Below are 17,494 nucleotides of genomic sequence, written 5' to 3' on the forward strand. Positions count from 1 at the left end.
CAAAATATTATGAAGAAGAAACATGTAGGTAACATATTCTGTTTTAAATGCTTAAAAAGTGGTATTTCAGGGGGAACGGTAGGTCATGTATAATTTAATACAATACAAATAAAATAAAACATTGTTACACAACTTGGTCATACATTTCCTAGAAGCCTACATACTTTATTAAAACATTTCTTCACTCTTTCCTCAATTGACAAAAAGTTTATAAATTGCTTGCAGCCATCCATATCATTAATAGGTTATGTAAGTACTTTCTTGGAATTTTCAGCAGGAGCAGCTTCATAATAATGAACACAAAGTCAGAATTGACTAAAGAGTTAATTGACATTGGGAGAATTGTTGGCTATTTTTGTATTTTCACTATAAAAATGACCTTCGATGAACAGCTTGGAATTCTATCACCAAAGGGTTTGTTTAATAAGATAATGTGTGGGTATGTACAGTGTGAGGATGGATGTGCTACCTATTTTTAGTCACAGTGTTTTAGTCGTCCAGCTTAGCTCAATGCTAGGCATGGATCTCCACACTTGGAAATGGGTGTCACAGCAGATTCCTTCACTAAGGCCATTGGCGTAGAACAAGAGGCAGAGGGAGTACCACCCTCCCGACGTCTTAATGTTATGTCCACACCATACACCTAGGGTTCCTTCTGCCCTCCTCCACCACCCCACCTCCTCATCAATCCTCTCATCCTTTGAGCACCTTCTCCTTTAGCAGGTCCAATATCACCTGTCTTTCCTGGCTCTCCAGCTCAAACCTCCTCTCCCTCTCCTTCCTCTCCGCCCCGAGCCTCTCTCTCTCCAGGGTGATCTTACTCCTCTGGATCTCTAGCTCCTCTCTCCTCAGCGATAGCTCCTCCTCCCGCAGTCGTTGTTCCGCCTCCGAGCGCTTCTCCAGGAAGCTTAGGATCTCTGAGTAGGTCTGGCAGCAGCATTGGCAAGGCTGCTTGGCCATGGGCGCCGCCGAGACTAGCGAGAGCTCTGCCAGGTCCTCCTGCTCCTCCTCGGGCTCTGGGGTCGTGGGGACTGAAGGGGGCAGGGAGGGGAGAGAATAGAGAGGGACATGGTTGAGATGGGGAGGATAAAGTCTCAAAAGGTCAAAGTTTTTTGGTTATCATTTCTTTGGTCTGTAGTCACTCAAACATTTTTGCAGAGGAGCAAACATGTCACTGTGTGTGTCTCTTGAGTATCGACACACACAGAGACAACTGTTTTAAGCGGGGCAAGGGCAGGGCATTCTAAGCAATTGCAGGGGAACCACTAGTTTGGACACAGTACGGCTATAATAACAGTATTCTCTTCAGGTGTGTGTCGTATTTCCTTCCTCCCTTTGGATATGATCACAGATCTAAAATATATTTTCTCCCCCCACAGATCTAAACAGACTTGTATGGGTTTCTTACCTTTGGGATGTCCTGTTTGTGTGGAGATAATGATGGGTTTGTCCTGCTCTGGTAGACTAGCCAGCTCTTCCAGGGCTCGTTTCCTGAGTTCCTCATCCTGGTACTTACTCTCCCCACTGGCCAGAAGACCCTTCTCTGCCTCCAGCTCCAACACCTCGTGGAGTAGGTCTTCTTTCTGGGCATACAGCCTCTCTGTCCCAAACCTGAACACATACAGGTGCATAAGCATTAACAGACACAGACAGACACACACACACACACAAGGTTGGGTATCAGCTTCTAATACATTCCTCCTATTAAGCCTTATGTAGACTCCTGTGTATGTGTGTCTAATGTCAACTTGGATGTCTTATGTCAACTTCTGGCCAGTCTTGACCAACCTGCGTAGGCTGGGGAAGTCCTGCTTCTTGTAGTAGTCCAGCAGCAGCATGGTCCTCTCCCTGCAGCGCCGGGCGTCCACCTCAAAGCTCTCGTCCTGCAGGGCTGCAGTGATGATCTCCCCGACGCGGGCCCAGATACGACCCGACTCCTTGGAACAGAACGGGTTCTGAGCAATGACCTCACGGAGCAACAGGATGTCGTGGCGGGCGGAGAATCGCACCTGTCGCTTGCGGGGAGTGGTGGAGGGGCCAGCGAGGGAGAAACCTGGGGAGAGGAAGGGGGAGGGAAAAAGTGAGAGGCAATATCAAAGTCGTAGACCATTGGTATAGAATCCTCAGATATTACCTTTGCCAAGAGGTCTGGGCCTTAGTGCACTTATCCTGTAACACTAGTTCAAGCCTCAATGACTGTTCCTCCTCAATTGCTATTTCAGAAATTAGATAGACAGTACAGATGGTAAGGAAATAACTCCACAGGTAGGCCGCCTAGTCTTTCCAATGATGATGCATAGGCTATGAAGTTCAACATTATGTTTTATATGGAGCTGCACGATAAACTACAGGGCTGAATATAAGGGGTTCACATTGGTGAACATTAGGGAAACATACGTGGGGTGTATTATTTTTGGAAACCGATTACTTTTAAGAAGGAAGCATAAAGAAAACGGGAGGGACCCTACTTGAATTTGTCTAACAGAAACTCTCGTTTGCGTTTTCCGTTTGGAGTAAACGGTTTTGCAACAGGGCGAAACGATTTGCAACAGAATCGGCTAATGATTACAACCCTGGCAAAACGTTCAATCATGAATGTAATTTAACTGTGAACGGCCTGTAGGCTATTTGTTGTCGATTGGGGTTCAGCTGTCATACAAAGCAAAGCCGATATTATCACTTTCACTGTCAAAGCAAAAGCCGAAGCCCCTTATTTGCCTGGTGACGTAGGCTAGTTGCTAAAACGCTTTGCCATTCAAGGCACAAGTGCAAGCAGCACAGCACGTCTACCCATGCGGAGGCAAAGCAGATAGAAGATGAAAGTATAAATGTTGCATTGTTTATTATGGGCCAGCGCGAGCACAGGAAAATCACAGAGCCGCATATCAAAAGAAAAAATGACACATGCTGGTTATGTATTTATGAACAATAAAATATGTAATGTCAGACGTAGCAGTTTATGTCGTGCTCACCACCGTTATTTGCCATCTCCACCACACGTTCCATAGCTGCATATATCCGGGATCAGCTGACACACACAAAATGTTGAGGTCACTGTACACGACCACTCACCAGTACAGGTTCCATTCTGACGTGTAACTCAACTTCTCGGGAAATCTGGCAAACTGGCGAGCCGAAAATTGTGCAGGACCGTGGAGTGTCCACAAGATGGGGTCAAAGGACCGCGCGTAAAGTTTCTGGTATGTTCTGTCAAGTGAAGTCAATTCCATCATCACAGAGAAAAGGGATGCTCTGTGCAATCCATAATACAGAACATATTCACTTGTGGCTTTGACTTGGCATGGTAACAGGCAATCTGGAATAAATAGTTGACCTACATAAGATTGCACTTTTCTGCATCTGATTTATTTTTACTGACCATAAACAGTCTAACAATGCACTCACTTCAGAGTGAGTGGCACTTCAAATGTCACAATTCACCCTCCAGGTCAAGAGCTATTTACTGGAATTATGTGTTGAATAATTAGATTTGAATATTGTTGCACCCACTTTTGTCCTCAGAACAGCCTCAATCCGTCAGGGCATGGACTACAAGGTGTCGAAAGCATTCGACAGGGATGTTGGCCCATTTTAATAATATAATATAATATAATATGCCATTTAGCAGACGCTTTTATCCAAAGCGACTTACAGTCATGCGTGCATACATTTTTGTGTATGGGTGGTCCCGGGGATCGAACCCACTACCATGGCGTTACAAGCGCCGTGCTCTACCAGATGAGCTACAGAGGACCATTTTGACTCCAATGCCACAGTTGTGTCAAGTTGGCTTGATGTCCTTTGGGTGGTGGACCATTCTTGATACACACGTAAAACTGTTGAGCGTGAAAAACCCAGCAGCTCTGCAGTTCTTGACACAAGTGGTACCATACCCCGGTCAAAGGCACTTCAATCTTTTGTCTTGCCCATTCACCCAGAATGGCACACATACACAATCCATGTCTCAATTGTCTCAAGGTTAAAAATCCTTGTTTAACCCGTCTCCTCCCCTTCATTTACACCAGGGGTTTCCAACAGGTCGGTCGCGAGCTACCAGTAGCTCGTAAGCTACCAGTAGCCTGTAGCCCACCAATGAGTAGCTCGCCAAACAATTCTGAAAGTACATGCAATTTTCAAGTGTTCCACCGCAAACTGTCATAAATAAATCTCACAAGTATCAGACACCGCAAGCTACCAGCTACTATTTAATCAACACAACTTGACATTATCCCACCCCTGGTTAGCCACTATTGACTTCAAAAGCCAAACCTAACACAATATCTGGCAATTAATTTCCAACAATATTGTCCCTGTCTGTCTGTGTGGTGTGCACATGCGTCTATCACTCTGTGTGTAGCCAGTTGATGTGATAACCATCTTGTGGGTTGACAGAAATACTTTCCCCCAAAACCTTCTCAATTAAATGTTAACTGCAACGTAGGCTTACCTGGCAGAAGTATATCATGAGTAAGTATATCATTTGTATCTATTATTTGTTATTTGCAAACTTTGCCATTAAATGAGCAGCAACAGTACAGAACCGTTGCTAGACCAGCACATTTGATGGCACATTCCTCACCTAGGCTCTGTCACACTGAACGAGCCAAGAAGTCAGACAATCCTTTACGACCTAATGTGTTCTTCTGATGTGATTTAAGCATTAACATGGACTCTAACATGGACATTTTCGTTGTTTCTCTATAAACAATTGTAATTTTAAGAGTGAAAAACAAAACTAAATCTAAATCCAAGAAAAATTAAACTGAGAACATCATTTGGGAAAATATAAAACATAATTTGTAAAATAAATCACATTTTATAGGGCCCCCCCTTAGAGTTGTTTATTAACCATTATTCGACCAGGTATATTGACAGAAAGGATTCTGGGAAGAGTTGCAGAGAGGAGAAGAATGAGTAGCAAATAAATGTTGAAAGCAAAATAAATGTGTAGCTCCGACATGTTTCATTTTTAAAAGCTCTCATGCTAGAAAAGGTTGGAGACCCCTGCTCTACACTGAATGAAGTGGATTTAACAGGTGACATCAATAAGGGATCATAGCATTCACCTGGTCACTCTATGTCATGGAAAGAGCAGGCATTCCTAATGTTTTGTACACTCAGTGTACATGTTGCTTACTTACTAGGGCTGAGATGGAGAGGCGATAATATGAATATTATCATACACTAGCATCATAAACGCTAACTTGGCCCAAGCTACATTTACACAGTACAAATGCTTTGTACATGTACGAGTAGTCTGGGACTCGGTCTTCATATTCTAGTGAGATTTTGAACAAACCTTTGCCAATTGGCAATATGCTTTGTGTTACAGTAGATGTTAGTGGCCAATAACTTTATATTCCCACAGTAGAAATTCTTTATACTCATACTATACTATGAACAGTGTATTCTGTATGTATATGAGCGGGTGGTTATTTAATTATGTCCATATAGGTTTTGACAAAGCCCAATGTCACAGACTTAGTATTTGCTCACCCTAAGGCTGCGTTTACACAGGCAGCCTAATTCTGATCTTTATGGCCAATCAGATCAGAGCTTTAATAATAATAATTGGGAAAAAGATCAGAATTGGGCTGACTGTGTAAATGCAGCCTAAGTGACACGTGGAACGTCTGTCAGACAGTGTGCAATTCAGTTTAGTGTTGACGGGTGCCACACTTGGCTTTGTGCAGAAATCTGTCATCTTTCAAATGCTGTGACAGCTCTATCTCAACGGCAGGCAGGCTTTTTCAATAGCCTCCATGGCACAATAAAACTGTCACCGTAGCCTCCTTTTCTCTTTTTCCCCCCTTTTGTCTAGCCAGCAGTTTCTTAACCGTCTCCTCTGGCTGTGGCGACCACCGAGCGAATGTCAAATGTGACATTTTCAATATCTTCAATTCATATTGACCCCTTCAGTAGCAGGTTTCTTCAATCTTCTTGTGTTTGTCTGTCTGCATTGCACAAATCAAAGTGTAATTTCAAACCAGACGATCCAAGACTTTAGTTGAATTTACTTTTGAATGGTTTCATCAAGATTTTTTATGAATCATACATCCAATACAATTGAATCAGTGAGAAATACTCTATGACAGATAATGTAATTGACGTTTTACCCTTATTTCTTGACCTCCATTATTTATTTCATAACTTTCTCAATAGCCTGAACGCAAATGGTAACCTCTCTTTTTTACTCTCTCTCTTCTATTTCCTTTACCTGTCAAACTGTCAGGCACAATGTCCTGTGAGAGTCTGTGGAGAGACAGAGGCTTCCTATAGTTTTATCTGTCACAGTTTATACAGGCTCTCTCATGAGATGACACAGAACCCCACCGCACACACACGCACACACACACACACACACACACACACACACACACACACACACACACACACACACACACACACACACACACACACACACACACACACACACACACACATACACACACTCTCACTTGTTTGTCTGCCTGGTTGTCTGTGCCCTCCCAGGAATGGAGACAGCGGCATCGCTCTATAAAAACAGTTGTGAGGAGTGTGTGCTTGTGTTTGCGTGTGTGCGCACATTAGGTAGACAAAATGAAAGCGAGAAAGAGAGAGAGAGAAAGAGAGAGGGAAGGAGGGAGAGAGAGGAGAGAGTGTGAGAGGGAGGCGGGTGGACACTACAGAGATCCTAGATGCTCTCTATTCCACCCCCTCTCCTTTCTCTCCACCCCTCTCTCCCACTCCCTCCGTCATTCCATCAGGTCCTCACAAACACAGAAGTTCAGAGAGAAGACAGCTCCCGTACCAGAGAAGGAAAGAAACAAAGAAACTGAGAAAGAGAGAAAGAGTGAGGGGAGTAAAAAAAAAGAAGTGGTATTAACAGTGGAGGACAAGTTTTGGAGGAGAGGAGAGCGAAGGGAGAGAGGGGTGGTTTGGGTGGGGGGTGGGTGGGTCGCGTACAAGGCTGCTCCGTCTGTCTCCTCCATCCCTTCGTCTCCGTCGCCGTGGGTTCACAGCTCTCCCTCTCCCTCCCCCCCTCCCTCGCTCCCTACCTCCCCCGCTCGCTGCTGGCGGGAGCCTCCGAGCTGCTGCGGCGAAGGTCGTCTCGGATGGAGTCGCCGAGAGACGTAGGAGGAGAGACGATGGAGCGTGGGGAGCGGCCAGAGCGGGCCGAGCCGCTGACCGATGCCGAGCGGGAGATCATCCAGAACACCTGGGGACCCGTCTACGAGAACTGCGAGGACGTGGGGGTGTCGGTCCTCATAAGGTATGTGGTCAGGTGGGGGGGGTCCTCATAGTAGTGGGGCTGTTGGTCTCCATTGTGGTGGGGCTGGAGGTCCTCATAAGGCACATATAGGGCTGATGGTCCTCATTAAGTACGTGGGGCTTAGAGTCCTCATAGTGTTGCGGCTGGTGGTCCCCATAAGGTACGTGGAGTACCAGGGGGTCCTCATAAGGTTTGTGTAGCAGGTGGGGCCTGAGGGCATTGGGGTGGGGGGGGGGGGTCTACAATTTTAGTGGAGTACAATTTTAAAATGACATTCTCATGTACAGCATCTTATCAGGCATAGGAAAGTTTGGGCAAAAAGTCCTGAGTGGAGGGTGATTTCCACTGATGTTTACTGCACCTGAGCACTGCTGGATGTGTGTTTTCCATAGATTCGTGCAGATTGGAGGGGGCTCATGCATTTCTATGAAATCCCACAGCAGGCTCTGGAAAAGGCAGGGAGATTGAGTCCACACTGAACAGAACACACACACACACATAGACAATTCTGTTCTCATTCACTCACTTCTGTCCTCATTAAAAAGCAATTTCTCAGAAGCCCTCTTCGTTCTACAGACTATTTTTGTAAGACGCTATAATTGAGGGACAGCACATTTTTCTGCTTAAATGTCCACCTGTCTGAGGCAGACATTCCTGTTCTAGCTGTTCAGTTGATTTTACATATTTTACCTGTCACATCTTTCAAATTAATGGAACATCTTCACTCTAAAATGGAACCTAATCCACCAGTTTAGCAGGTATCTTTCTGTGGCACCTTGCTGATGACTTTTTATGCTTTCTTTATTGGAATTCAAATATTACAAGTTGTCTGTCACTTTGTTTATGTTTGTTTGTTGGTCTTCATACTGAGGCTATGCATCTGAAGAAATAGTCACTGTCTGACTGAGCTGGGATGCATTTGACTTTTGTCTCAGTGTTGTCTCAGTGTTGTCTCAGTGTTGTCTCAGTGTTGTCTCAGTGTTGTCTCAGTGTTGTCTCAGTGTTGTCTCAGTGTTCCACATGGAATGCCAAGAGGGCTCGTTAAAACGGACAGCATGGCGTTGCTAAGGCAGTGATGTGCTCTGATTTTGGGTCGGCGCGACAAGATAGTCCCTTAGGGAGAGCTCTGAGGGCAGAGAGTGTGTAGAGTTGTATGTGTGTGTGTGTGTGTGTGTGTGTGTGTGTGTGTGTGTGTGTGAGTGCGTACATACGTGCATGTGTGTTGCGTTCTTATCTGTGGGTAACAGCAACAAGCTTTGGCACTTCACTGCCTCTCTCGACGCTCCCTCCCGTCTCTCTCTCATTCTCCATATCTCTTCCTCTCTCCCTCACTTTCTTTCTCACTATCCGTCTCCCTCCCATTCTCTTTCTTTCTTTCTTTCTTTCTTTCTTTCTTTCTTTCTTTCTTTCTTTCTTTCTTTCTTTCTTTCTTTCTTTCTTTCTTTCTTTCTTTCTTTCTCTCTGTCCCTTGACAACAACATCACAGGCTCTCTTGACATGCCCAGGCTTGAATGCTCTGCTGGGTCTGATGATCCTCCTCAGTGCAAAGCCTCTCATCTGAACCTATGTCACACTCCCTAACATCCCTCTGATTCAGGGAAGGGGAGACATCACTGAACCCACTAATTGGCCTGCTCCTATTAACAAGCAGATGGCCCGAGTAAGCAGGTCATCTGTGTGGATGGATAATGGTCTAATAGCTATCCTGAAAGCACATTGAAGAGTGGATGGATACTGGGTCAAAGCCTTCCACGGTTCGGTTGACTTCTATGGTTCGCCATGTGAATGCTTAGCTATTTGCATTTCTATCCTTCTGCTTGGATTGTCGGAAAGAATACAAAGTGACAATAGCCTGGGCTAATGTCATTATCAATGCGCACAAATGCAATTTCACCAATGAGGAGACCACCTCCGGCCATCTCGAGTACTGGCAGCTCAATTAAATCGCCAAACATTGAGCAATAGTATTAGGCTGTGATGCTTCTGATACTAGCATGATGGATATGGAGTTCTCCAAAGTGGTCCATCTTGAAGACTGAGGAGTTGAGACTTGATTTGATTTCATGAAGTGCTTTGAACAACCATAAAGATAAACCATCCCTCTGTGCTGTGTCTAATGCTCGCACAAATTAGTCAAGGTCGTTTTTCTCAGTACTAGAAAGTGTGTTGCCTTCCGAAAAGAACCCTTCAAGACTAATTAGAATGTGACTAACAAACCACTAACGGTGCTGCTTTGATGACTTCATTTAAATGCAGCGACAGGTTGGGGGAATTCAGTGTGAGAGCATCTTTGACACTCCAGACACTCCACTCTGTCACTCTCTGGTTCTGGTTGTGTTAGGGTTTCAGGGCAAATGTTTTAACTGTCTTGCATTATATAGATACGAGATGTAGAAATATACATGCAGATATAAAAGTGGATATACACTGTTTGTATATTTAACAGTATATTGCGCAATACGCTTGTACCTATGAAGGGGGCGCTAAAGGGGATTGGCGAGGTATACGCAAAAAGTCCTTCATTTCTGACTTCTAAGAGAAAAAGTCCTTTCCTCACAAAGCTCTAAGGGACTTTCGTGTTTATCTGCAAGGAACAACAAGCTAGTGTCCCTTGTTGTTTCAAAGACTGCGTGAAGCAGCGACAGCTGGGAGAGCTTGGCTTGGGGACAGCTACAGGCAAGCAGGCGCCTCTGTAGCGTAGCGTAGCATAGCATGTCACAGGATCTGCGGGGATGCGGTGTAGTGTAGTGTAGCACTGCTGCCAGGGGCCAAACCTAACCAACGCTGAATAACTAAACCCTCGTACCCAGTCAGCCGCACTGGTGTAAAGCACTTACACAAGTCAAATTGGGTCAGGGGTGAAACAAGACGAGTGTATGTGTGTGTGTATGTTTCAATTATTCATTTGTTTACATATTTGTTTGCTGTGCTTTCACCAGAAAAGGTGAGGACAGAGTCAAAAAGCAAAAAATATCCCCCATATATCTCCTTGTACGAGCAGTGCACCGCCTTGTAAGCTTGTGGAAACTTCATTATAGTCTTATCGGCAAAAATACACAGGTGCCCTGATGTGGTCTTGAGGTGCCCTGATGTGGTCAGTCTCGGTGGTGGTGACGTACAAACTGTAGACCTCAATCAAAACAAAGCCGGGCGATTCCCATTCTCTCAGCTTACATCTCATAGGGTGGTTGGAGAATGGGCTTTACTGTATGGCTCTAAAAGAACTTGCAGTTCAAACTAGTCCATAGACAGCACACACATCAGTCATAGTACCCTCTGTGTGAAGTCCAGTAATCCTCAGAGAGGTGCTCTTCCTTTTGAAGTTCCATTATTTTCCATTCAGGAAAAGTGTTTAGTGCTGCAGGATATACAGCATCTGTGACTAGAGAGGGAAGGACTTGACAAAAGCACTTTAGGACATGCAAGGCTGGCATGGAGGCTGGTATCTACTGTTGTGGATGACAAAGCAGTCACAGGACATTGAGTTTTTTGCATCCTTCATTGCTGTGTATGGCAGGTATTGTTATGTGGCTGAAGCATTTAGACAGAGGAAACCTCCTACACACAGTCACCGCGGGTGAAATGCTCCGAGAGGAACATCGACTGCCACCCATCTCGCTCCTCCGGTACCCAGCAGCACCTGCCTCTAATTACACTAAAAGAAACGTAACGATCGTAACGCTCCTCGCCTCATCAGCACCACTTTACCATTCCCGTCTGCCAATCACCCCGCGTTGCCGTGTTGGCGGCGCCCTGAGCGGATTCTCCAAAGCTCCAAGTAGACACGAGAAATCATGAGAATTGAGCAGCACACTCCACTCGCAGAACGTAAACACTTGAGTCGTAAACCCAAGTCGTGACAAGTGATAAGTAAGCCCAATCACCTAGGTGCAGATGAGGCTATGTTAATAGGATGATTACAACTCAAGGCACATTGTGCATTTTGAAAACTTTGGGTACTTGTCATTAGCTCTAGGTCACACATTACAACGAGCAATAATGTCTCCAGATTTTTTTTTTTTACGCGTGTGACTTTATGGCCACAGGGCATCCATTCAATGAGTAGATTCAGAAATCTTCAAGCTTGAATGCATTGGTCAAATGTTATGAAGCGTACATATTCCCCACTAGTACCGATTTCAGTAACTTCAGTAATTTCAGTGACTTTTGCAGAGGGTATTAACTGACATATTATTCATCCCTCATTTTTACACTGACATCATGTGATTGCCTGTAGGCATTTTGATATCTTCTGTCTTGCTCTGTGTGGATTATGAGGACATTCGAATAAGAGTGTTATTGTCTAATTAGAATATCATTGTCCTGGAACATTTGAAACCAGCATGGATGATATCCACATAAGCTGTGCTTGTACCATCATGGCCCTGTACTAAGTCTAACTCTGACTCTTTTGTCCCCCAGTTTCTTGGACTTCCCCTGATATTGTTTGATTGCATGGTCGTTCTGTGTATATTATGATATTATGAGTACACTAACTTCTACCCAGAGCCATAGATAAACCTTGTCACCAGAAGTTCCAGGAAAATCACGTTAGAGTAAGAATGTTATTGCTCTTCTGTCCTCCAGGTTCTTTGTGAACTTCCCATCGGCCAAGCAGTACTTCAGCCAGTTTCAGGACATGGATGACCCAGAGGAGATGGAGCGCAGTGTCCAGCTAAGGCACCACGCCCGCCGGGTGATGGGCGCCATCAACACGGTGGTCGAGAACCTCCACGACCCAGAGAAAGTGTCGTCTGTTCTGGCTCTGGTGGGCAAGGCTCATGCTGTCAAACACAAGGTGGAGCCCATGTACTTTAAGGTGAGGGGGTGGCTTGTCTGTGTTAGTGGTCCCTAATGTCCCTCTGAAAGGTTTTGAGGGGAGAGGACTGAAGTTGCATTGCTCTGTTTGAAGTTGAGGCCAACTGGAAAGGCTATGAGGGTGCTCTCCTCCATTTGTACTCCTCTCTCTTTCTTCATCTACCAATTGTTCTTTTTCTTTACATCTTGCCCTCCTCTTCCTCTCACCTTTCTCCTCATTGTTTATCTCACTCCCTCCCTTTCTCCGTCTCTCAGATCCTGTGTGGTGTAATACTGGAGGTGTTGTCGGAGGACTTCCCAGAATGCTTCACGGCAGAGGTGCAAATGGTGTGGACCAAACTGATGGGGGCGGTGTACTGGCATGTGACGGGCGCCTACACAGAGGTCGGCTGGGTGCAGCTCTCCAGCTCAGCAGTGTGAGGGGCGATAGCAAGGGAGTGCAGGGCTTTAATGGTTTGTACGGATCCTGAAGGGGAAGTTCGGTCTCTGTAACGCCCCTGTCCAAGAAAAATGAAGGGAACAGGGATGTTGAAAGGTGATTTTTTTAGGGCTGAGACTGTTCATAGAATATCTTGTTGTGTTCAACTTTTGGGGGAATCTTTCCCCTCTCCCTACTGACTCATTGTGTGTACTTTACTGTATTGCCCCTGAGGTGTTGTCTGTATTGCCCCTGAGGTGTTGTCTGTATAGCCCCTGAGGTGTTGTCTGTATTGCCCCTGAGGTGTTGTCTGTATTGCCCCTGAGGTGTTGTCTGTATTGCCCCTGAGGTGTTGTCTGTATAGCCCCTGAGGTGTTGTCTGTATAGCCCCTGGGGTGTTGTCTGTATTGCCCCTGAGGTGTTGTCTGTATAGCCCCTGAGGTGTTGTCTGTATTGCCCTGAGGTGTTGTCTGTATAGCCCCTGAGGTGTTGTCTGTATAGCCCCTGAGGTGTTGTCTGTATAGCCCCTGAGGTGTTGTCTGTATAGCCCCTGAGGTGTTGTCTGTATAGCCCCTGAGGTGTTGTCTGTATAGCCCCTGAGGTGTTGTCTGTATTGCCCCTGAGGTGTTGTCTGTATAGCCCCTGAGGTGTTGTCTGTATAGCCCCTGAGGTGTTGTCTGTATTGCCCCTGAGGTGTTGTCTGTATAGCCCCTGAGGTGTTGTCTGTATAGCCCCTGAGGTGTTGTCTGTATAGCCCCTGAGGTGTTGTCTGTATAGCCCCTGAGGTGTTGTCTGTATTGCCCCTGAGGTGTTGTCTGTATAGCCCCTGAGGTGTTGTCTGTATTGCCCCTGAGGTGTTGTCTGTATAGCCCCTGAGGTGTTGTCTGTATAGCCCCTGGGGTGTTGTCTGTATTGCCCCTGAGGTGTTGTCTGTATAGCCCCTGAGGTGTTGTCTGTATTGCCCTGAGGTGTTGTCTGTATAGCCCCTGAGGTGTTGTCTGTATAGCCCCTGAGGTGTTGTCTGTATAGCCCCTGAGGTGTTGTCTGTATTGCCCCTGAGGTGTTGTCTGTATTGCCCCTGAGGTGTTGTCTGTATAGCCCCTGAGGTGTTGTCTGTATAGCCCCTGAGGTGTTGTCTGTATTGCCCCTGAGGTGTTGTCCGTATAGCCCCTGTAAACCAAGTAAATTACAAACAGTTTCAAAGTGATGGGATAGAGCCACAGGCTGACAGACCACTGTTAGGGTACCATCTCCTCTTTATAAGCATGCACGCACAAACACACACACACAAACACACACACACATACACACACACACCACTCTGCTGACTTGGACCACCCATATGCTAATATCTACGGAGCATTTACTTGGTTTACATTTCCTCATTAAACTCCCCATTAAGGGTTTAAGAAACTGACTCTGGAGGTCGCTGGAAATACAACGGACCCTTTGAAGTAGAATCAGGTATTTAACCTCTGAACCACTAGGGTAAGAAAAAATATTAATATCGACCATATCTGATATACTAATCACTCTACAACCCTACCAAGAGGTCTAGATACTTTGGTCCAGTTTAAACCATGTTGGGTTGGCATGTACACCATGTTGGGTTGTAGTCCCCTGTAGCTCAGTTGGTAGAGCATGGCGCTTGCAACGCCAGAGTTGTGGGTTCGTTTCCCACGGGGGGCCAGTATGAAAAATGTATGCACTCACTAACTGTAAGTTGCTCTGGATAAGAGCGTCTGCTAAATGACTAAAATGTAAAATGTACAATACAATGTCACAAGTTGGAGCCCTACTGCCGACTTTTCCCTGAATTCACTACAAATGGATTTTGAATGTCTATTTAAATCCAATCTCCTCTGTGTCTCTGATGGTGTACGATAACTCCTGCGCTCTGGTCCCTCTCGGCTTTGTCATTTACCATTAATGAGGAAGTAATGGGGCTCCGCTCTTCCTCTTCTGGTCATTCATCAAATATCTCCCCTACTCTCTCATCCTTTCTTTCCTCTGGCCAAATGCTGAGAGAAAACGTCCCTCTATTTGCTTTGCTACCATGGCTACTTGGCTAATAATATAAGTATACTCATATTCTACTGCCTTCTCCTTTGTTGTTGCTTTGGAGGCCAGCAGTAAAGTTACAAGATCAAGGATATATAGTACGCTTACATGGCTGATAAATAACCGACACAGGAAGTCGAGCTAATACAATATGAGAAACTCATTCAGCAAGAGACAAATGGCTGTAGATGAGAGGAAATTAGGTGGATTACTGTAGAAGTTGTAGTCTGTAATAAATTATTGCTCCCATTACACCTACAGTACAACACACGCACCAGTCTCACACTGTTAGCAAAACATTTGACGTCAGATCTTGAGTGCAACCCCGTTAGAGGTCAGGCTCCTCGGTTCCTCTGAGTAGCTGGGGGCGGAGGAGTATTTGTGTTGGGTCGTGAGCCGCCCTGACAGGTTGTTTATTAAACACTGCCATATGTTACTCATAATTCACAAAATGGCTACATAATCTTTTTTTCTCCCTTCAGCTGTGAGCTCGTACCCTCTGTCTGCAGAGCTTTCCTCTCTGACACTGTCTCGTGAACACACACGCACATCATATCACACACAAACACACACACTTGAGCATATGTAGACATCATATACTACATCTGGGACTTCTTGTTGTGAATTGTTGTTTTTTTGTCAGTCAGTTTTAAAGCTTGGACTTTATATTTTTCTAAATATATAAAACAAAACGATTATCTGTATATGTATTTGGAATACTGTATATGACTATGATTATACAGTACCAGTCAAAAGTTTGGACACACCTACTCATTCCAGGGTTTTTCTTTCTTTTTACTATTTTCTACATTGTAGAATAATAGTGAAGGGATCAAAACTATGAAATAACACATATGGAATCATGTAGTAACCAAAAAAGTGTTAAACAAATCAAAATATATTTTATATTTGAAATTCTTCAAATAGCCACCCTTTGCCTTGATGACAGCTTTGTACACTCTTGGCATTCTCTCAACCAGCTTCACCTGGAATGCATTACCAGCAGTCTTGAAGGAGTTCCCACATACAGTTGAAGTCAGAAGTTTACATACACTTAGGTTGGAGTCATTAAAACTTGTTTTTCAAGCACTGCACAAATTTCTTGTTAACAAACTATAGTTTTGGCAAGTCGGTTAGGACTTGTCGGTGCATGACACAAGTAATTTTTCCAACAATTGTTTACAGACAGATTATTTCACTTATAATTCACTGTATCACGAATCCAGTGGGTCAGAAGTTTACATACACTAAGTTGACTGTGCCTTTAAACAGCTTGGAAAATTCCAGAAAAGGATGTAATGACTTTAGAAGCTTCTGATAGGCTAATTGACATCATTTGAGTCAATTGGAGGTGTACCTGTGGATGTATTTCAAGGCCTACCTTCAAACTCAGTGCCTCTTTGCTTGACATCATGGGAAAATCAAAAGAAATCAGCCAAGACCTCATAAAAAAAATTGTAGACCTCCACAAGTCTGGTTCATCCTTGGGAGCAATTTCCAAATGCCTGAAGGTACCACGTTCATCTGTACAAACAATAGTACGCAAGTATAAACACCGTGGGACCACGCAGCCGTCATACCGCTCAGGAAGGAGACGCGTTCTGTCTCCTAGAGATTAACGTATTTTGGTGCGGAAAGTGCACATCAATCCCAGAATAACAGCAAAGGACCTTGTGAAGATGCTGGAGGAAACAGGTACAGAAGTATCTATATCCACAGTAAAACGAGTTCTATATCGACATAACCTGAATGGCCGCTCAGCAAGGAAGAAGCCACTGCTCCAAAACCGCCATAAAAAAAGCCAGACTACGGTTTGCAACTGCACATGGGGACAAAGATCATACTTTTTGGAGAAATGTCCTCTGGTCTGATGAAACAAAAATAGAACTGTTTGGCCATAATGACAATCTTTATGTTTGGAGGAAAAAGGGGAATGCTTGCAAGCCGAAGAACACCATCCCAACCGTGAAGCACGGGGGTGGCAGCATCATGCTGTGGGGGTGCTTTGCTGCAGGAGGGACTGGTGCACTTCACAAAATAGATGACATCATGAGGAAGGAAAATTATGTGGACATATTGAAGCAACATCTCAAGACATCAGTCAGGAAGTTAAAGCTTGGTCGCAAATGGGTCTTCCAAATGGACAATGACCCCAAGCATACTTCCAAAGTTGTGACAAAATTGCTTAAGGACAACAAAGTCAAGGTATTGGAGTGGCCATCACAAAGCCCTGACCTCAATTTGTGGGCAGAACTGAAAAAGCGTGTGCGAGCAAGGAGGCCTACAAACCTGACTCAGTTACACCAGCTCTGTCAGGAGGAATGGGCCAACATTCACCCAACTTATTGTGGGAAGCTTGTGGAAGGTTACTCGAAACGTTTGACCCAAGTTAAACAATTTAAAGGCAATGCTACCAAATACTAATTGAGTGTATGTAAACTTCTGACCCACTGGGAAGGTGATGAAATAAATAAAAGCTGAAATAAATCACTCTACTATTATTCTGACATTTCACATTCTTAAAATAATGTGGTGATCCGAACTGACCTAAAACAAGGAATCTTTACTAGGATTAAATGTCAGGAATTGTGAAAAACTTAGTTTAAATGTATTTGGCTAAGGTGTATGTAAACTTCCGACTTCAACTGTATGCTGAGCACTTGTTGGCTGCTTTTCCTTCACTCTGCCGTCCGATTCATCCCAAACCATCTCAATTGGGTTGAGGTCGGGATATTGTGGAGGCCAGGTCATCTGATGCAGCACTCCATAACTCTCCTTCTTGGTAAAATAGCCCTTACACAGCCTGGAGGTGTGTTGGGTCATTGTCCTGTTGAAAACAAATGATAGTCCCACTAAGCCCAAACCAGATGGGATGGCGTATCGCTGCAGAATGCTGTGGTAACCATGCTGGTTAAGTGTGCCTTGAATTCTAAATACATCACAGA

General features: G+C 44.8%; 2 protein-coding genes across 2 annotated transcripts; one reads left to right on the forward strand and one right to left on the reverse strand.

Moving 5' to 3' along the window:
* Positions 1 to 75: 75 nt before the first annotated feature.
* Positions 76 to 3,095, reverse strand: LOC311113447 (uncharacterized protein). The gene is made up of 4 exons (XM_084156660.1): positions 2,973 to 3,095; positions 1,789 to 2,053; positions 1,409 to 1,611; positions 76 to 1,031 (listed from the first exon to the last, which is right to left on the reverse strand). Exons 1-4 carry the CDS (start codon positions 3,004 to 3,006, stop codon positions 694 to 696), a joined length of 840 nt encoding a protein of 279 aa, XP_084012786.1. The 5' UTR covers positions 3,007 to 3,095; the 3' UTR covers positions 76 to 693.
* Positions 3,096 to 7,019: 3,924 nt separating this feature from the next.
* Positions 7,020 to 12,509, forward strand: LOC311113494 (cytoglobin-2-like). Its single transcript, XM_084156723.1, has 3 exons — positions 7,020 to 7,252; positions 11,840 to 12,071; positions 12,326 to 12,509. The coding sequence occupies exons 1-3, from the start codon at positions 7,095 to 7,097 to the stop codon at positions 12,488 to 12,490; spliced, it is 555 nt and encodes a 184-aa protein (XP_084012849.1). The 5' UTR covers positions 7,020 to 7,094; the 3' UTR covers positions 12,491 to 12,509.
* The last annotated feature ends 4,985 nt before the right edge of the window (positions 12,510 to 17,494 follow it).

This window comes from Coregonus lavaretus (assembly GCF_964263955.1).
Source record: "Coregonus lavaretus genome assembly, chromosome: 40".
In the NCBI taxonomy this organism is placed as follows: Eukaryota; Metazoa; Chordata; class Actinopteri; order Salmoniformes; family Salmonidae; genus Coregonus; species Coregonus lavaretus.